We start from the raw sequence: 15,966 nt of genomic DNA, 5'->3' as shown, positions 1-15,966 counted from the left end.
CATGACAGTATAGAAAATAAATCTTACTGGACAGTGTTTTAGCTACTGACCTTACCTGATTTTTTTTAGTATGTCTCTCCAGGTGTGGCATTTCTGTAACCAGGATTATGCAAATTGGCATAACCATCTTTCTACCTTATCTATAGGGCACAGAGATGGTTGTTTTAACACGTTGCTTGCATGTCAAATTGGGGATTACATCATTTATCTACCTCTGGTATTTTACTACAAAGTTTCCTCTACTATTGCTGGGGCTAAACTTAATCTGTATGCTAAGATGCTCGTGTGTACACACTTCATTCAGTTGTATCAACCTGTTTTCCAAAAGCTCAGAACTGAGACTGTTCCCAGTAGAAATACATAATGGATGGGAAGCACCTGTGTTCCTTTGCTGTCTAAACTTGGATTGGACAGAGAGAAATAATATTTGGGTATATAGCCATAGGCTGTTAACCATAATTGCAGTTTAACTTCTAAAGAGTGTAATCTGAAGTCTCTAAATCTCTCTTCAGTATAAGGTTGGGGGAACCAAGCCTGTTGGGGGTGACTTTGGAGAGGTCTTGAACTCTGCTGCCAGTGCCAGTGCCACAGAAGCTACTACAAAGCAGACAGAAGAGGAGACTCAATGATTGTCCTGCCTTCCTTATGCTACCCACTGCCAGATGCTGCAAGCAAAACACCTCTGCTGTAGACTCTTCCAGGATGTCCTTCTGTTTAGCACTTAGCTTTATAGCTGTTCAATGTAAATCATTTCTATAGGTTCAGAGTATTTTTGAAACCGTAAAATACACTCTTGCCTATGTTATCTGTGGGATGGGGAATTTTTATGCATTTTGAGTATGTAAAAAGATTTATTTCTGGTCCAAAGAAATCATTAAGGTTTTACAAAAGGTTTAGAAATGGGAGACTCAACACTGTATGTGATGGATGCTGGGACGAATAGCAGTTGCCATGTCTCTTCATACTTAATTCACTGCCAAAACCTTTGAAAACTTCATTGTTGTTTTAAGTGTGTACCTTTAATTGGTTCTGTTGCAAGAGGTTCCACAGGCAGAATAAGTTTGCTTTGATATTGCAATGTTAAGTTATCAGTGTATGTGTTGTGGTCTTGGTAAGCGGACACTGAAAGTAGGGTGATTCCAACAAACATTCACTATTTTTATGGTTTCCCTAAAAAAATAAAAATCCTGATAGTAAACTTCTCTGAACTGTTCCAACTAGCAGAGATGACTTTTCTTCTGGGTATTAGAAGTTGAATTCCAAAATGTAAAATGAGGCAGGCTGTTAACATAAATTATATAGGCCGAAAGCCTACTGCAAAGGGAGTGGTTTAGAAGCACCATACTTATAAAAATAAAATGGTTGCTCCCTTCCGCTTGCTAATTGATGAAAAGGAACATCGACTAAAAGTCCATGTTATTTCTGCTGCTTATAACACTCCCCCCCCCCTCAATCAATAAATAAAGTAAGTGTATGGTACCAACAGTGCAAAGTCGGCTATGCATTTCCATTTGGGGGAAATGCACATTGGAATGTAGGCAATATAGACCCAAGCTCTGAATTGGCTGCAGTGGAAGATTAGAATAAGATAAAATGGGCAATCTCACAGCCTGGAAATACAAAAATGAGCACGGTCAACTCTTTCTATGCTTAAAAATGTTCTCTTAACTAAAACCTGTTGCTGATCCTGTAAAAAGACTTGGCTTCCTAGAAGCTAAATGCACTCCCACCTTGTATGTATACTATGTGCCTGCGTTAGACAAATTTCTGGCACACTGTAAGGTTATATTTAGGAGAAGTGTTTTGCCACATTAATCACAAAGCTTGAAATGAACTAGAACACATTCTTAAAAGGTGCATTGCAACTTAGGCTTCATCTTTATAGCTGCACCAGAGCTGCCACAAATAATGCCTATTAAGCAATTTTGCTGTGTTTGACAGCGTTCTGTAGCATTTCAGATTTAGCCTCAATACTTGATTACTTGTTAAAATAAAAGCATTGTCTTCTCAAATGTAAAATGCTACTTTGAGTTGGCTTGTGTCTTTTAAACAAGGTTATCCTTTTCAAATGAAGGTCTCAATTAGAGCTTCTAAATATGCATTTGAGAGACCACTTCCTTTCTAGATGGAGTTGGAGGAGCGAGCATTTTGCTCACTGATTCAACCGGGGCACCCAGATATTGTGATGGGATGCAGCGGTACCCCAAGGTGCTTGAGAACTAGGAAAATCCTATTTGTTTTAGGTCATATTCTCAAAAGGTCATGTCTGGACATCAGTTTCCGTTTGGATTCAGTTTCAAAGAATGGTCATATACCAAGTAAGTACTGGAATTCCAGGATTTGATTTGGAGAAAAAGGTCCAGAGAATTGGGTGTCAAGCTTTGGGTCTTGATTGTTATTGAGTGTTGTTATACTTACCTGTTCCCCACCCACAAGGCTTACTCTGTCTCCAAAAATATTTATGTCTTACACACTGTTTTAAATATAATGAACTTAATCATATGCGGGTGGTGCTGTGGTCTAAACCACAGAGCCTAGGGCTTGCCAATCAGAAGGTTAGCAGTTCGAATCCCCGCGATGGGGTGAGCTTCCATTATTTGGTCCCAGCTCCTGCCAACCTAGCAGTTTGAAAGCATGTCAAAGTGCAAGTAGATAAATAGGTACTGGTCTGGCAGGAAGGTAAACAGTGTTTCTGTGTGCTGCTCTGGTTCGCCAGAAGTGGCTTAGTCATGCTGGCCACATGACCTGGAAGCTGTTTGCGGACAAACACCGGCTCCCTTGGCCTATAGAGCGAGATGAGCATGCAACCCAGAGGAGTTGGCGACTAGACCTATCGGTCAGGGGTATCTTTACCTTTTAATCATACCTAAAATAGGCTAGTCTCGCAGTAGCCACAAGGTGGAAGCACTTGAACAAACTATTTTAAATGAAGATATTGAGATAAACCATTATATTTACAACAGCAAGAGGGCGTTTTGTTTTCTAAACTTTTGAAAAAATAATGTGTCAGGCAGGTTTATGTCTTGTGCTGAAACCAACCAAGCATCTACTTCTGTTACTTTAATATCCCAATTTTTCGGTAACAGAAGGATCACAAGTACAGTACATAACTATAGTCCTCTACAGTCTTGCTCTGCTAGTGCCATAGGGTTAGATGCTTGTGCACAAATTCTTGGGAATCAACAATTTCTGTTTCTCTCCATTTTTGCCCTGAAGTTAGTCCTGTTTAATAAAACAGTATCAGGGCAATGAAAAATAGCAAACATGATACAATTCAAGGTGGTGTGATTCATTATACTTAAACTATGATAACATTCAGTGCAGTGCACCAATCTATATCATCTGCTTATATAAAGTGTTTGACACTGTTCTTCAAAAGTTGACTTAGAACTTACCTAGATTTCAAATTCATGTGGTAAACCCTTGTACAGTGGTACCTCGGGTTACAGACGCTTCAGGTTACAGATTCTGCTAACCCAGAAATAGTACCTCGAGTTAAGAACTTTGCTTCAGGATGAAAACAGGTTCTCCAATATTGTGCTGCCTTTTGGAGAAGACTAAAACAGAGTAGCGGGAGGCCCCATTAGCTAAAGTTGTACCTCAGGTTAAGAACAGTTTCAGGTTAAGAACGGACCTCTGGAACGAATTAAGTTCTCAACCCGAGGTACCACTGTAATTTATTGTCGTTGGACTACAACTCCCATTATCCCAGACCATTGTCCATGTTGGGTAGGGTTGATGGGAGGTGTAGTCCACATGCAGGACCTTAGGTTAACCAGCCCTGCATTACAGTAACTAACAGAGCCATACTTGGGGCCATTTGTGATAGTTACCCACCCTTCCCCACCTTCTACTTCCTCTGGCACATGCACCCCTCTGGCCTTCGAGAGGAGTGGTGATGTCTCTCAAGTAACACTGGGTTTTGGAGCACAAGGGTATATGCACAACAAATCTAGCTCTGTTTCAGTCTCCAAAATGCAGCACAATATTGGAGAACCTGTTTCGGTTCAGGGGCCATTACCAGAGGCCTGGGGTATATGCTCATGGCAACCTAATCTGTAGAGGCTGGTCAAAAGCTATATGCAAAACTGAGCATACCATTGGGCAGACTGAAGCAGGCATAGTGTTTGTAAGGAGATTTATTCATCTTGGTATGCTACTGCTGGTTTAACAGTGACAAGACTCCACATCTTGCCCGGAGGGTCATAAAAAGGAGCAAGCTAGGTTAGGCCAATGGCCCATTAGTCCAGCAATTTTTTCTCACGATGGCCAACCAGATGCCTCTGGGAAGCTTCCAAACAGGAGCTGCGTGCAATAGCACTCTCCCCACTTGCTGTTCCCAGCAATTGCTCTCCACCAATCTAGCAGCAACAAAACAAAGTAACCCGGGTGAAGGAGCTATAACCACTGCCAGTAGGAGAATTGGATGAGTAAGAGTGGCAGTGGTGGTGAAATCTCTTGTGCTAGCCCTGATCTCAGCCTCATGTACCTCATAATGTTGCCTCAGGAGAGTGAGGAAAATTCTCAGGGATGATTCACACCCTGGCCGGCACTTTATTGATCTCCTGCCCTCAGGCAGAAGATATAGAAGCATGATTAGTCGCACCAACAGGGTAAAGAACAGCTATCTGTGAGTTGTTAGGCTGCTGAATGAAAAGATGACAAAAGGGCAACCGACTTTCGGGTTTGGTGGGTGTGCGTCAGTCAACGAGGGGAATTAAGACCAAGAGAGCTGAGTGGGGGTGTGTGTCTCGTGTAATCTCGCTGTATACAAGTTGTACAATGACAATAAAGTATTTCAATAAGCTTGTCATGAGGATAAAGGGACAGAATTGGGGATGGTACCTTAAGCTTCTTGAAAAGGTGGAATATACATACTAGTAAGTGGCTTCATTGGGGCTAAAATTTGTAGACTAGAGTTGTGCCTTGGTTCTCGAAAGCCTTGGTACTCGTCCATTTTGGCTCCTGAATGCCGCAAACCGGGAAGTAAGTGTTCCGGTTTGCGAATGTTCTTTGGAAGACGAATGGCCGACACGTCTTCTGATTGAGTGCAGGAAGCTCCTGTAGCCAATCAGAAGCTGTGCCTTGGTTTTCGAACATTTTCAGAAGTCAAACATTTGAGAACCAAGGTACGACTATTGGTATAATTTTACTGCTATTTTTAAGTAGCATTGGAATGATTTTACATTGTGGGATATAGGACATAATAAAATTTAAAAGACAGTAGCTCTGCTTATTTCTCCCTTGTCTCCATGCCCTGTCATAGGTGAGATCTGCAACAAAATGTTGCAGTGTGGGGATGCTCCTGTGTGGAGCTTCAGGCCCTGTTCCAGGATTCTCCAAACCTCACTTCGCCCTCTTCTTCCTTCCACCCTTGGTCAGCATCTACAGTGAGCTATTCTGGGGTTCACCCCGCCCCCCCACGCAGTGTCCTCGTCCCCACCCCAGGGTTTGTTTGTTTTTTTGCATTTCTGCTCTTAAGTTCCAGAGCTTGCTCCTTCCTCCCTCGTGTGTTTCTATATAAGGATCTACATTCTACAATGTCTAAATGGCCCATTAAGTAACTGGTAGCTACAGCTCCTATAAGTAAATAAGCAAGCTTGCTGTCTGGCGTAAGCGCATGCGCAGTTCTCTCTCAACGGGCTGTCGGCGTTCACAAAGCGAAGACACTTAAGCTCCTTTCCGCATCGCGAGCGCGGTCGGCCACGTGACGAGATGATTCCTGGCGTGATTTCTCCTCATAAGGGAAGGGGCGGGCGTTGGTTGCTACGGAACTTCATTCGGGCGGAACTGCAGTGAGAAGGGTTGTGCCTCCCTAGGCTACTTCCGGCATACGGCCCAGATACGTTTAAACCTTTCTGCCTCTCGGGGCGAGCTTTGAGAAGGGGACCGTTTCCGGCGCAGGAGGAGCTTGGCTGACTGGGAAGCGCGGGGCAGGTGTTTGCCATGGCGGCGGCCGTTCTCGTCGCGAGACACCTGAGAGCCTCTCTGTTAGAGGCGCGAGTCCTCTGCGGGGCTGCAGGAACGGCAGTTGGCTGGCGGCGCCAAGGTCTTTCGGGGCCAGGAGGCGGCGGAAGCGAGGTGCGGCGCGCGCGGACGTGCATCTCTTCTTACTCTCCCCCCGCTTCCTTCTGGCGTGGCTTGAGTGTTTGTTCCGGGGCGGAGGGCGACAAACCCGGCCCTGCCAGTGGACGCGTCTTCAGTGGATGCTTTTTTGTGTGGGAATCTCCCAGTCCCTTCTTTGCCTCTCTTTTCCCTCTCACATTTGCTTCTGAGAGGGACTGCCTGGCTACGTGCGCGCGCGTTTACTCGGGAGCCGGTCCCGCAGAGTTATATGGAGTAATTAATTACCCCCAGGTAAAATACACAAGAGAGTTGTAGCCCTAGGTTTCCACATTTGCTTGTAGGTAAGCTCATGGCGCTGTGGGTTAAACCACAGAGCCTAGGGCTTGCCGATCAGAAGGTTGGCGGTTCAAATCCCTGTGACGGGGTGAGCTCCCGTTGCTCGGTCCCAGCTCCTGCCAACCTAGCATTTCGAAAGCACGTCAAGGTGCAAGTAGATAAATAGGTACCACTTTGGCAGGAAGGTAAACGGCGTTTCCGTGTGCTGCTCTGGTTCGCCAGAAGTGGCTTAGTCATGCTGGACACATGACCCGCAAGCTGTACGCCGGCTCTCTCGGCCAATAAAGTGAGATGAGCGCTGCAACCCCAGAGTCGGTCACGACGGGACCTAATGGTCAGGGGTACATTTACCATTTAAGCTCGTCAAACGTACCGGGACTGGTTTCCAAGACGGGAAGATCTGAGTCTGTGCATGTTTACTTGGGAGTAAGCCCCGGTTATTGCCCAATGTGGCTTACTCCCAGGTCAGAGTGTACATGGCTGCAGCCTTGGTAGGTAGTGTAAAATAGGGATGAGCAGATTTCAAGCTTGTAGAATCTACTGAATAGATTTCTACTAGAATGCTGCAATCCACCAACTGGAGTGGTGGATGTGTGAGACATATACTGTACTAATTTGGGCATTTAGATTACTCACATGTAAATTCTGTTTTGTTGTTGTTCAGGGAACCTCCATGAAAAAAGAGTGCTCCGAGCTTCAGACCTCTGTCAAATATGTGAAGATCAAAGTTGTCAGGGCTTGGCAGTGGCCCATCCCCTGATTGTTTACACACGCATAATTTGACTGCTTAAATAGGTCTTGTGAATTAAATAATTCTAAGCCCAGGAATTTGTTTCGAGTACCAGAACAAAATAGAGCTCACAGGTTTTTTTGGCCGTCGGTTTTTAGTATTCATGATGAAACCGAATTAGTACTCACGATGAAGCCAATTTTTTGGAATACAAGCTCCTTCATTTGGGTATATTTTCTTATACTTTTTTATATAAACAGACAACACCATGGGCAGGATATACATTTTTGTATAAACAGACAAAATAAATAAAGACTGCATAAGTTTTTTGCTTTTGAGACTGCAGTCTTCAAGAATCACCAACACTGAAGTAGGCATAGTGCACAAACTAATCTGAATAAGTGTGCATAGATTCAGCTTATAAAACACAGTATTTGTTTCTAGCTCTTTTTTATCAGCTAATATGCAATATTTAGGTTTTAATTAGAAAAGAAAATTTAACACTTAAACTCATGGCCTGAAGTAGGAACAGAGAAATACCCAGGCTATGTTGGAGTCTTTTTCTCATAGTCTCTTGTTATTTTCTCTTTAGTTCCTCTCAGGAAATAGCACTTTCTAACAATTCTCAATGGCTCATTTTGCACAATCCAGACATGCATTTCATTGGGCAAATACATATTTTTAACCTAGCTTTTAATGGAGTTGTACACAAGACTGAAGGTGGCGCTTGGTCCTGGAAGTCCTTTCCAAGTCACAGCTTGGAATCTTAGGGTATTCAAACAGTTGCAGCCATCCTCAGACGTGTGCTCAAACAAGCATAGCATATGAACCAGGCTATATTTCTGATTGTGACAGCTGGGAAATATGGTTCTGGTCTCGCAGACTGCTGCTAGATATACAATCTGGTTTGTTGCTTTGTACTGAAAAACAGTTGGACCCACTTAAATCTGTAGAAAAGTAATTTTGTGGAGCAGCCCCAAATCTTCTCCAAACAGCTTCTTAATGTGTTAGGGGGGGAAATGTAACTTGGGAAGCTTTTCTTTCCAGAGCTACATACTAGCTATATTTAATCTCCAGAAGTCTAAGAATGAGGTGAATATTTCTTGGACAAATACATTAACAAAGTACATAAAATATGAGGCTGCGTCTTTAGGTTAAGTGACACACAAGAAAAGAAAGGGGGAGAGGTTAGAGGTATGAGATCAGTTAGAGGGTAATAGATTGGTTAGAGTAGCATGTATTGGCATACTTTTCTTTGCATATATCTGGTTGTGTGAGCTACAGATATGTATAAAAACATACCTTTGCAAAACTTCATTTTATGCATGTGTTTATTCTTGCTGTGTTACTTGTAAATAACCCCACAAAGGGTACTTCTTTTTTAATGGCAAACGGGAGGCTGGCAGAGGAGGGAGGAAGAACTGCATTTCTATACTAAATGTGCAGCAGGAGGAGGAGGCTCTGTCTTGTAGCAGCCCACTTGATTTCTATGGTGTGAGCTGAGAAAGGATGTTTAAATTGTTAGTTAATTGTTAGCACTCCATCTACCCCTCTGCTGGCCCACTCATATACAATTTCTCATCATATTTGGCTATCTTAGTGCCTAATATTTATACTTGCCTTTATTTCTAATTCAAAACTGGTGATTTGTTTGTAACATGACACACACAAGTGGTATGGTATCTTGGATAAGAATAGTTTGGATTCAGATTTAGCTGACAAATTATTTTAGGTCAATACTTCACTTAGGTTGCTCCTGCTGTTTGTTTTCTGTCGGCACGCCTAAAACATCAGACTGGTATTTTTTAAGCAGTGCTAACAAGGACTAGGAGTGGTTCTCATGTCTCTTACTGGGTTGGGTTGTATCTATGTCTAGTGTTTTCAGCATCTAGGTGATATTTTTGGTTTCATGCTTCAGCAAATGTTCAGATTGTCCATTGTATATTGTTCTTCCGAGTCAGAATGTGTTTGTATTCTCATTACCTTCAGTTCTCACCTTATTAACTTTATTTGCTGTTGGCTTGTGTATACATATAAAATGTACACACACTAATATGTTTATTGACCACCATGTGCCAAATAATGGTACAAAATGTCAGATAAACCAAGTAGTTTCTAAGGTAGAAGGAATAGTTTCTGTTGTTGCTGATATGTGCTAGCATAGTTCTTCTTTTGGTTTTTAAAATTCTGTTTACCCAAATGTTGATGACAGTGTTTGAGAGAGGTTGTGTACTTGTAAAGCAGAAAGGTGCTAATATATGTTTCCACTTGGCTTGTCACTTAAAGCTTGTTACTCAGTTTGTTTGCACTTTTTTATACAGAATGCTTATTTTCATTCATTCTATCAATATTATATTAAGTAATATATGAACATTCAAAGTTTGTCTTCGTATTTATTCCAGCCATGTAGACTTAGAGCAGGGTTGGCAAACCTTTGGCCCTCCAAATGTTACATATCTTTTACCCATGCTGGTTGGGGATGATTGGAATTGGAGTGTAACAACATCTGGAGGGCCTAAGGTTAGCTACCCCTGGCTTAAAGGGAAAAACTATGTTGTTATCATAAATCCTCTTTTCTTTTCTTGGGTATGGACTGGATTCTAGGACTCAGTTGAGTTGGCATCCTAACCTCAGAGACAGTTACTTGGCTTTGTGCATTTGCACCACTAGGATAGCTTTCTTAGAGGTGTGATAACTTTCCTGTTTTGCAGAGGCTTTATTAGCTGCTAGGATGATGCAAAATGGGATGGTTCAGGACAATGTCTCTTGTATGCCATTTTTTTTGTACCATGAATGTCATGAATGATCACTGTGAAAGTAAGGAAAATATGAATATCTGGATGTCACATTTTCATTCACTGTTAAGAAAACATAAGAACAGCCTTGTAGGATCAGGCCACTTGCTCGTGTAGCCTAGCATCCTGTTTTCACAGTGACCATGCAGATGCCTGTGAGAAACTCACAAGCAGGACCATAACATAAGAGCTCATTCCTCTACTGCGAATTCCAACAACTGGTATTCAGAAACAGTGGAGACAGAGCATAGCCAACATGCCTATTAGTCATTGATAATCCTTATCCTTATTCTCCATGCAGTTGTCTAATCAGCATTGAGAGGTTTTTGTTTTTTTTTACAATCAAGTAGTGTATAAATTTTATGAAACAAGCAAGCAAACAATCCTTTTAAAGCTAAGTTGGTGGCCATCACTGTCTCTTGTGGGATCAAATTCCATATTTTAACCCTGTGCTGTGTGAGGAAGTACTTTATGTGTCCTGTATCTTCAAACATTCAGCTTTACTAGATATCAACAAGTTCTTGTGTTCTTAACCATGCTACTTAAAAATGTTCTAAATTGAAACTCTACACCTGCAACAGAATTCTGAGGGTAGATTTACATAATTAGCTTTTCTACAATAAGCTGCCCTTTGGCAGTAACTTTATAGCAGCTCCTTGTTTATCTGGTCTTGTGGTAATGCTCAGTTTGATCATATCTCAGCTTAATTGAGCCAAGTGATGAACATTCCTTTTGGTGTGCATACAGGCAGGCCATTTTGCTCCTCCCTTTGTGGCAAGAACACGCAAATCAGGAAGTCTTCAATTAACTATAGTTTTGCCCTGTTCTGATCTTTTGAAGTAGCCTACAGGGCTGGGCAGGTGAGCAGTTGCAGAACCTCAGAGAGCTCTGCCTGTGACAGAGGTGGACTGAGACCTCCTGAGCTTTTTTCTTCAGTCCTCTTCTAGGGTCCATTCCCTTCATGAGAACTGCAGTCCTCAGAGCAGGATTAGGGAATATTTGGCCCTTAGGATGTCCAAGGTTTCTCCACCACTGCCTTAGAGGAACTATGGGTCATACGTAGTGCTGCAGCTCAGCTGGTGCAACAGACTTCAGTGTGTGCAGTGCACCTTTCTTTTGTCCCTTCCAGCCTCCTACATACCCCCAAAACCAGCTCTGGGAGGTTGGGGACCCTCCAGAGCATATTTAGGAGCACTTGGCAGGAGAGAGAAGAGGAAACAGAAGTTCCATTACAGTGGTACCTCGGGTTACAGACGCTTCAGGTTACAGACTCGCTAACCCAGAAATAGTACCTCGGGTTAAGAACTTTGCTTTAGGATGAGAACAGAAATCGCGCGGCAGCGGGAGGCCCCATTAGCTAAAGTGGTGCTTCAGGTTAAGAACAGTTTCAGGTTAAGAACAGACCTCCAGAACGAATTAAGTTCTTAACCCAAGGTACCACTGTATAGCAGTGGAGCTTTCTGGTACCTAACTATACAGTGGTACCTCAGGTTAAGTACTTAATTCGTTCCGGAGGTCCGTTCTTAACCTGAAACTGATCTTAACCTGAAGCACCACTTTACCTAATGGAGCCTCCTGCTGCCGCCACACCACCAGAGCCCGATTTCTGTTCTCATCCTGAAGCAAAGTTCCTAACCTGAAGCACTATTTCTGGGTTAGCGGAGTGTGTAACCTGAAGCGTATGTAACCCGAGGTACCACTGTATCGATCTAACCCAAAGTGCCTGCCAATGGGTGCTTCTGCACTCTCTGTCCCATTGGACCTGCGTGGTGGGTTGGGAGGTCTTTTGGTTCTTCGGACCCAGGGAAGAAGGTGCCCATGAGGATTCCATTTCTATCTCCATCAGGCCTAGCTCTGTTAGTTCTGGTCCATGTTGCTCCTGCCCCCCCCCCCCAGTTCTGGATTTAGTGATCCCCTTAACAGCAACATCTCCAACTCTGTGTCTTGATTGGCACTAGGCTCTGAGGTCATGACAGGTTTCCTGTTTTGCCCATACCAGAGAACTATGGTTAAAAGCTTCGGAACATGCCTGGATAGGAAACCATGATTGGAAGTTGGCTTGATATTCTGGCTTGCTCCCAAGCTGGTTCAAACAAAATAAGAAGTTCTGCTGACACAGAAGTGAAGGGACTGCATGTGCAGCTGAAAGGCTCATTCATATATCAGCCTGTGCTACTTCCTTGATAAGAAGTTTCAGTAGAATCAGTCCCAATCAAGTAAATGTCCTTGGCTGAGGGGTAGCCAATATGGTGCCTTGCAGATATTATGGGCTACAACTCCCATCAGCCCCAGCTAGAGTGATCAGTGGTCAGGGATGATAAGAGTTAATAGTTCACAACCTTGGTGGTTATCCCAGCTTATCATTACAGCAGTTGATAGGACATGCTAGTTTTGACAGCACCAATCACTCATTTGGTGTAAGAGTGGAATTACTCAATCCCAGTCTTTTCTCCACATAGCAGGTTTTAAAAAATAGCTTCAGTAGTTTTTTGACTGCATATAGGTGGATCATTGAATGTAGGCTATTACTGCCTATTGTTGTCTCTAGATTGGGAATCAAATGATCTAAAACAAAAGTATGCTTACTTAGTGTTTTGTTGAATGAGCTGGTGCACCAAATCTGTAACTTAAAGAAAAAATATTATTTTTTATCTAGGTTCCTTCCAGGAAGGCGGAATCCTTTGCATCCATGTTGAGGCGCTCTCCTTTAATTCAGATGGGACCTTGCAAAGACAAAATTGCCATTGGAGAAATTTTCCACATCACAGAAGATGATCTGTATATAGATTTTGGTGGCAAATTTCATTGTGTATGCAAGCGACCAGAAGTAGATGGCGAGTAAGTAAAACATTCATGATGGAAGTTTAGGGAAGCTTTTAATGTTTAACAGACCATTGTATTTTAATATTTTGTTGGAAGCTGCCCAGAGTGGCTGGGGAAACCCAGCCAGATGGGTGGGGTATAAAAAATAAGTTATTATTATATAATATGTGTGATAAAAGTTGAATATTCATGTATTTCAGACAAGTTCACCCTCAGATATTGAAACTTTACAATCTCATAATTGGTTTAGACGTTACCTTAGAAGTCTGTTTTTTCTATTCTCTCCAGCTGCTAAGGGAAGTGACCATAAAAGATACTTTGCATTTAATATCATAGACAGGCTTCCATGACAGTATAGGAACCCGTTCACCCCTCTGCCTCTTAATGAGGCAGTACACGTGTAGAATTTTTCGCCTGCTTTTCCTGGCTCCAGAAGAAGGGAAGGAGCTAAAACAGGCAGCTATGGCTAAATATTGCTTCCAGTACTTTTAAAATCTGTTCATAGTGTTGCTGGCAATGAACTCCTGCTGCTGTCACACGTGCTCCTGCATTCTGGCAGTAATTGCATGAGACATCAGATGGGCCTCAAGAGACAGAATGGGTGAAGGAATAGGGTAGAGTAGAAAGCAAACTGAGTAAAACAAGTCTTAACAGAAGAGAGAGAAATGATTTTGGAGAGAGGCCCTTCACACAGATCTCTATGCTGTTCATGGGAAGTTAGGGTTTGAGATGGTTCTGGGAAGTGAGGTATGGGGAGCAGAAGGGAAATGAGAGCTGACTGAATTGAAATAACTAGACAAATGTGGCTCTGGGTCTCTGGTTTTAGATAATTTTGCCATGCAACAGTGGGGTCAGATAAGATTAAAATACAGTGGTACCTCGGTTAAAATACTTAATTTGTTCCGGAGGTCCGTTCTTAACCTGAAACTGTTCTTAACCTGAAGACCACTTTAGCTAATGGGGCCTCCTGCTGCCGCCGCGCCGCCGGAGCATAATTTCTGTTCTCATCCTGAAGCAAAGTTCTTAACCCGAGGTACTATTTCTGGGTTAGCAGAGTCTGTAACCTGAAGCATATGTAACCTGAAGCGTATGTAATTCGAGGTACTACTGTATACATACCAGCTATTTCCCAACACTCCGTCACATTCAAAGAGAAAGAGTTACACTTTGAATTCTCATTCCAATGGGTACTGGGTCTATTTCCTGTGCTTTGTCTGCCAGCTGAGCACATGGCTTTAAGAGTGGGTACACAGTCCATTTCAAAGGATCTGCAGTAATTGCTACAGTCAACTGGAGTAAAGCAGAATTGACTCTCAGTCTACACGACCCCACATTGATGGATGAAAGGATGGGAAGCTGGGAGAAGAGTTTCTTATCTTTCTGTCCATCATTGAAGTTGCTGTTGCTATTGGAGGTAGGGAAGGAGAGACTGGGAGTGGTTGGCAGGGTTGGTTTGTGAGGTCAGGAAATGAGAAAATGGGAGGGAGAAGGATTGAAACACTTTCCCCACCCCATGTCCCCTAACATGCCTGTGAAACTTTATAATTCTTTAGCTAGTTTACAAGTAATAACCATTGACTTAAGTGAAATACTTTAAGTTAAATAAATTTGGTTAAAATTCTGTGCAAAAGGTAAGCAATTTAAATGAAAACTTGTTTCAAAAATAAAGTCTGTAAACCAGGATTGTAAACTATAACAAAAAGGTTTTGTTGTAACTTGTTCCTTTCCTCACTGGATGGAATTCCTAAGCTTTGTAAAATATGTTAAAGAGATGTGCTGACTTACACCCTTGCAAGCTCTTCTCTTTTTAACAATGAATAACCAAAGCTATCTGATTATTAACAGTTTCTTTTTGTGTGTGTTCATTTTTCCTTAACTTCCTCCTCAAAAGAAAAGGTGGTGTGAGTTTCAGTGACTTGAGATGGTTGCTGGCAAATAAAGTATGTAATACTTAGGCTTCTAGCCACAAAGTACTGAAATCCCAGAAAGAAATCTTTGACAAGATGGTTTTCCTTGTCCTGTTTCTGTATCATAGAAGTGTATGTGTTTTTAAGAGAATAGCTGCTATTTTATATTTAAAGAAGTTTAAATTCAAAGAGGGTAGTATTTTAGAGCTGCTGTTACACATTCACCATAGCTCTTAGTCTAAACAATGCATGTGGTGCCAGTATGTCTACTGTCAAGCAATAGACAGCTTTTATTTTTTTTTACAGCACTCACACATAGTAGCTGTGTGATTGCAGGCTGAATCTATGCATTCTTCCAGCAAATAACTCCCCAACTTTATTTATAGTAGTATATACTTTGGAAATTATAACTCTTTATCTACTGTGGACATCATATTATTCGCTTAGTTGCCTTACAGTGTACTTTTTGTTTTGCCACCCACTTTGTTGTTCTGAAGAAGTTATTTTCAGCCGCAAATTGAGGTGCTGCTTTCTGTGGCTCGGTATTCCACAAAAACACTGTTGCCCAAATTGCTGAGACCATGAATCTGTACCCATTTTTGGAGTACGTCTTTGTTTAGCGCTGTAGACAATTAAGCATTAGCTAGCAGAATTTACATCTTGGAGCCAGTGTGCAAGTCATTGCAAAACACAATCCATCAGAATAGTCATTGTACTTGAGGGTCTACTCAGTTTTTTTCTAAATGAACTCATATCCTTTGCTTGCACATGTAAATGGGTTAACATAAGGATCACCAAAGCCACATGCAGTGTTGAACTGAACTAAATGTTACCGGTTCATGGCAGCTCAATAACTTTGGCGACTCCCTAAAATATTTCATTTCAGGAGACCTTTGGCATCCCAGCTGGGGCAGTGGCTAGGAATATATCTCTTCCCTTGTGCCACCTTTTTCCTATTGCCTCTAGAGACTGTACGGGCTGGGACAAAGGTGGTGCTTCCATCAGTGGTGAATAGAACTTCCTGGTTTCCTGCCCTTTCCAGGTCGAGGACATCTGAGCAGAAAGACTGGGATAGGGTCACCAGATTTATGTAGCCATTTCTCTCCCCCCGGCTTCACACCTTCTCCCCTATAGAAAATAAAGGGAAAGAGAGATTATGGCGGCATGGATAGAAATAAGGAATTTCCTTGTTTACTTTTGGCTCTGGCTGTATGTGACCTCCAACTAATTCCCCCTGAGGAACCTTAATAACACAGTTTCAATGAAGCATCATTAAAAATGGGGTCCAGAGAGCCAGTACTAACCAGAG

General features: G+C 42.4%; 2 protein-coding genes across 4 annotated transcripts in view; both read left to right on the top strand.

Annotated features, from left to right (window-relative positions):
• The window catches only part of LOC309538447 (tumor protein D52-like), a 37,109-nt gene extending 35,090 nt beyond the window's left edge, over positions 1–2,019 (top strand). For 2 of the 3 annotated variants that reach the window (XM_082234047.1, XM_082234048.1), the window contains one exon: positions 513–2,019. In XM_082234047.1, coding sequence (XP_082090173.1) covers positions 513–629 — 117 coding nt within the window. In that variant the 3' untranslated portion in view covers positions 630–2,019. The remainder of the gene's footprint in view (positions 1–512) is intronic. The other variant, XR_014222185.1, reaches the window with a different exon arrangement.
• Positions 2,020–5,790: 3,771 nt separating this feature from the next.
• The window catches only part of MRPS28 (mitochondrial ribosomal protein S28), a 32,708-nt gene continuing 22,532 nt past the window's right edge, over positions 5,791–15,966 (top strand). The window contains exons 1-2 of the mRNA XM_082234067.1: positions 5,791–6,081; positions 12,584–12,765. Of these exons, the coding sequence (XP_082090193.1) occupies positions 5,947–6,081; positions 12,584–12,765 (317 nt within the window). The 5' untranslated portion in view covers positions 5,791–5,946. The remainder of the gene's footprint in view (positions 6,082–12,583; positions 12,766–15,966) is intronic.

Source organism: Podarcis vaucheri (genome assembly GCF_965113315.1).
Source record: "Podarcis vaucheri genome assembly, chromosome: 8".
NCBI lineage: Eukaryota > Metazoa > Chordata > Lepidosauria > Squamata > Lacertidae > Podarcis > Podarcis vaucheri.
The sequence above is the reverse complement of the archived record's forward strand: the minus strand, read 5'-3'. Positions and strand labels throughout refer to the sequence as shown.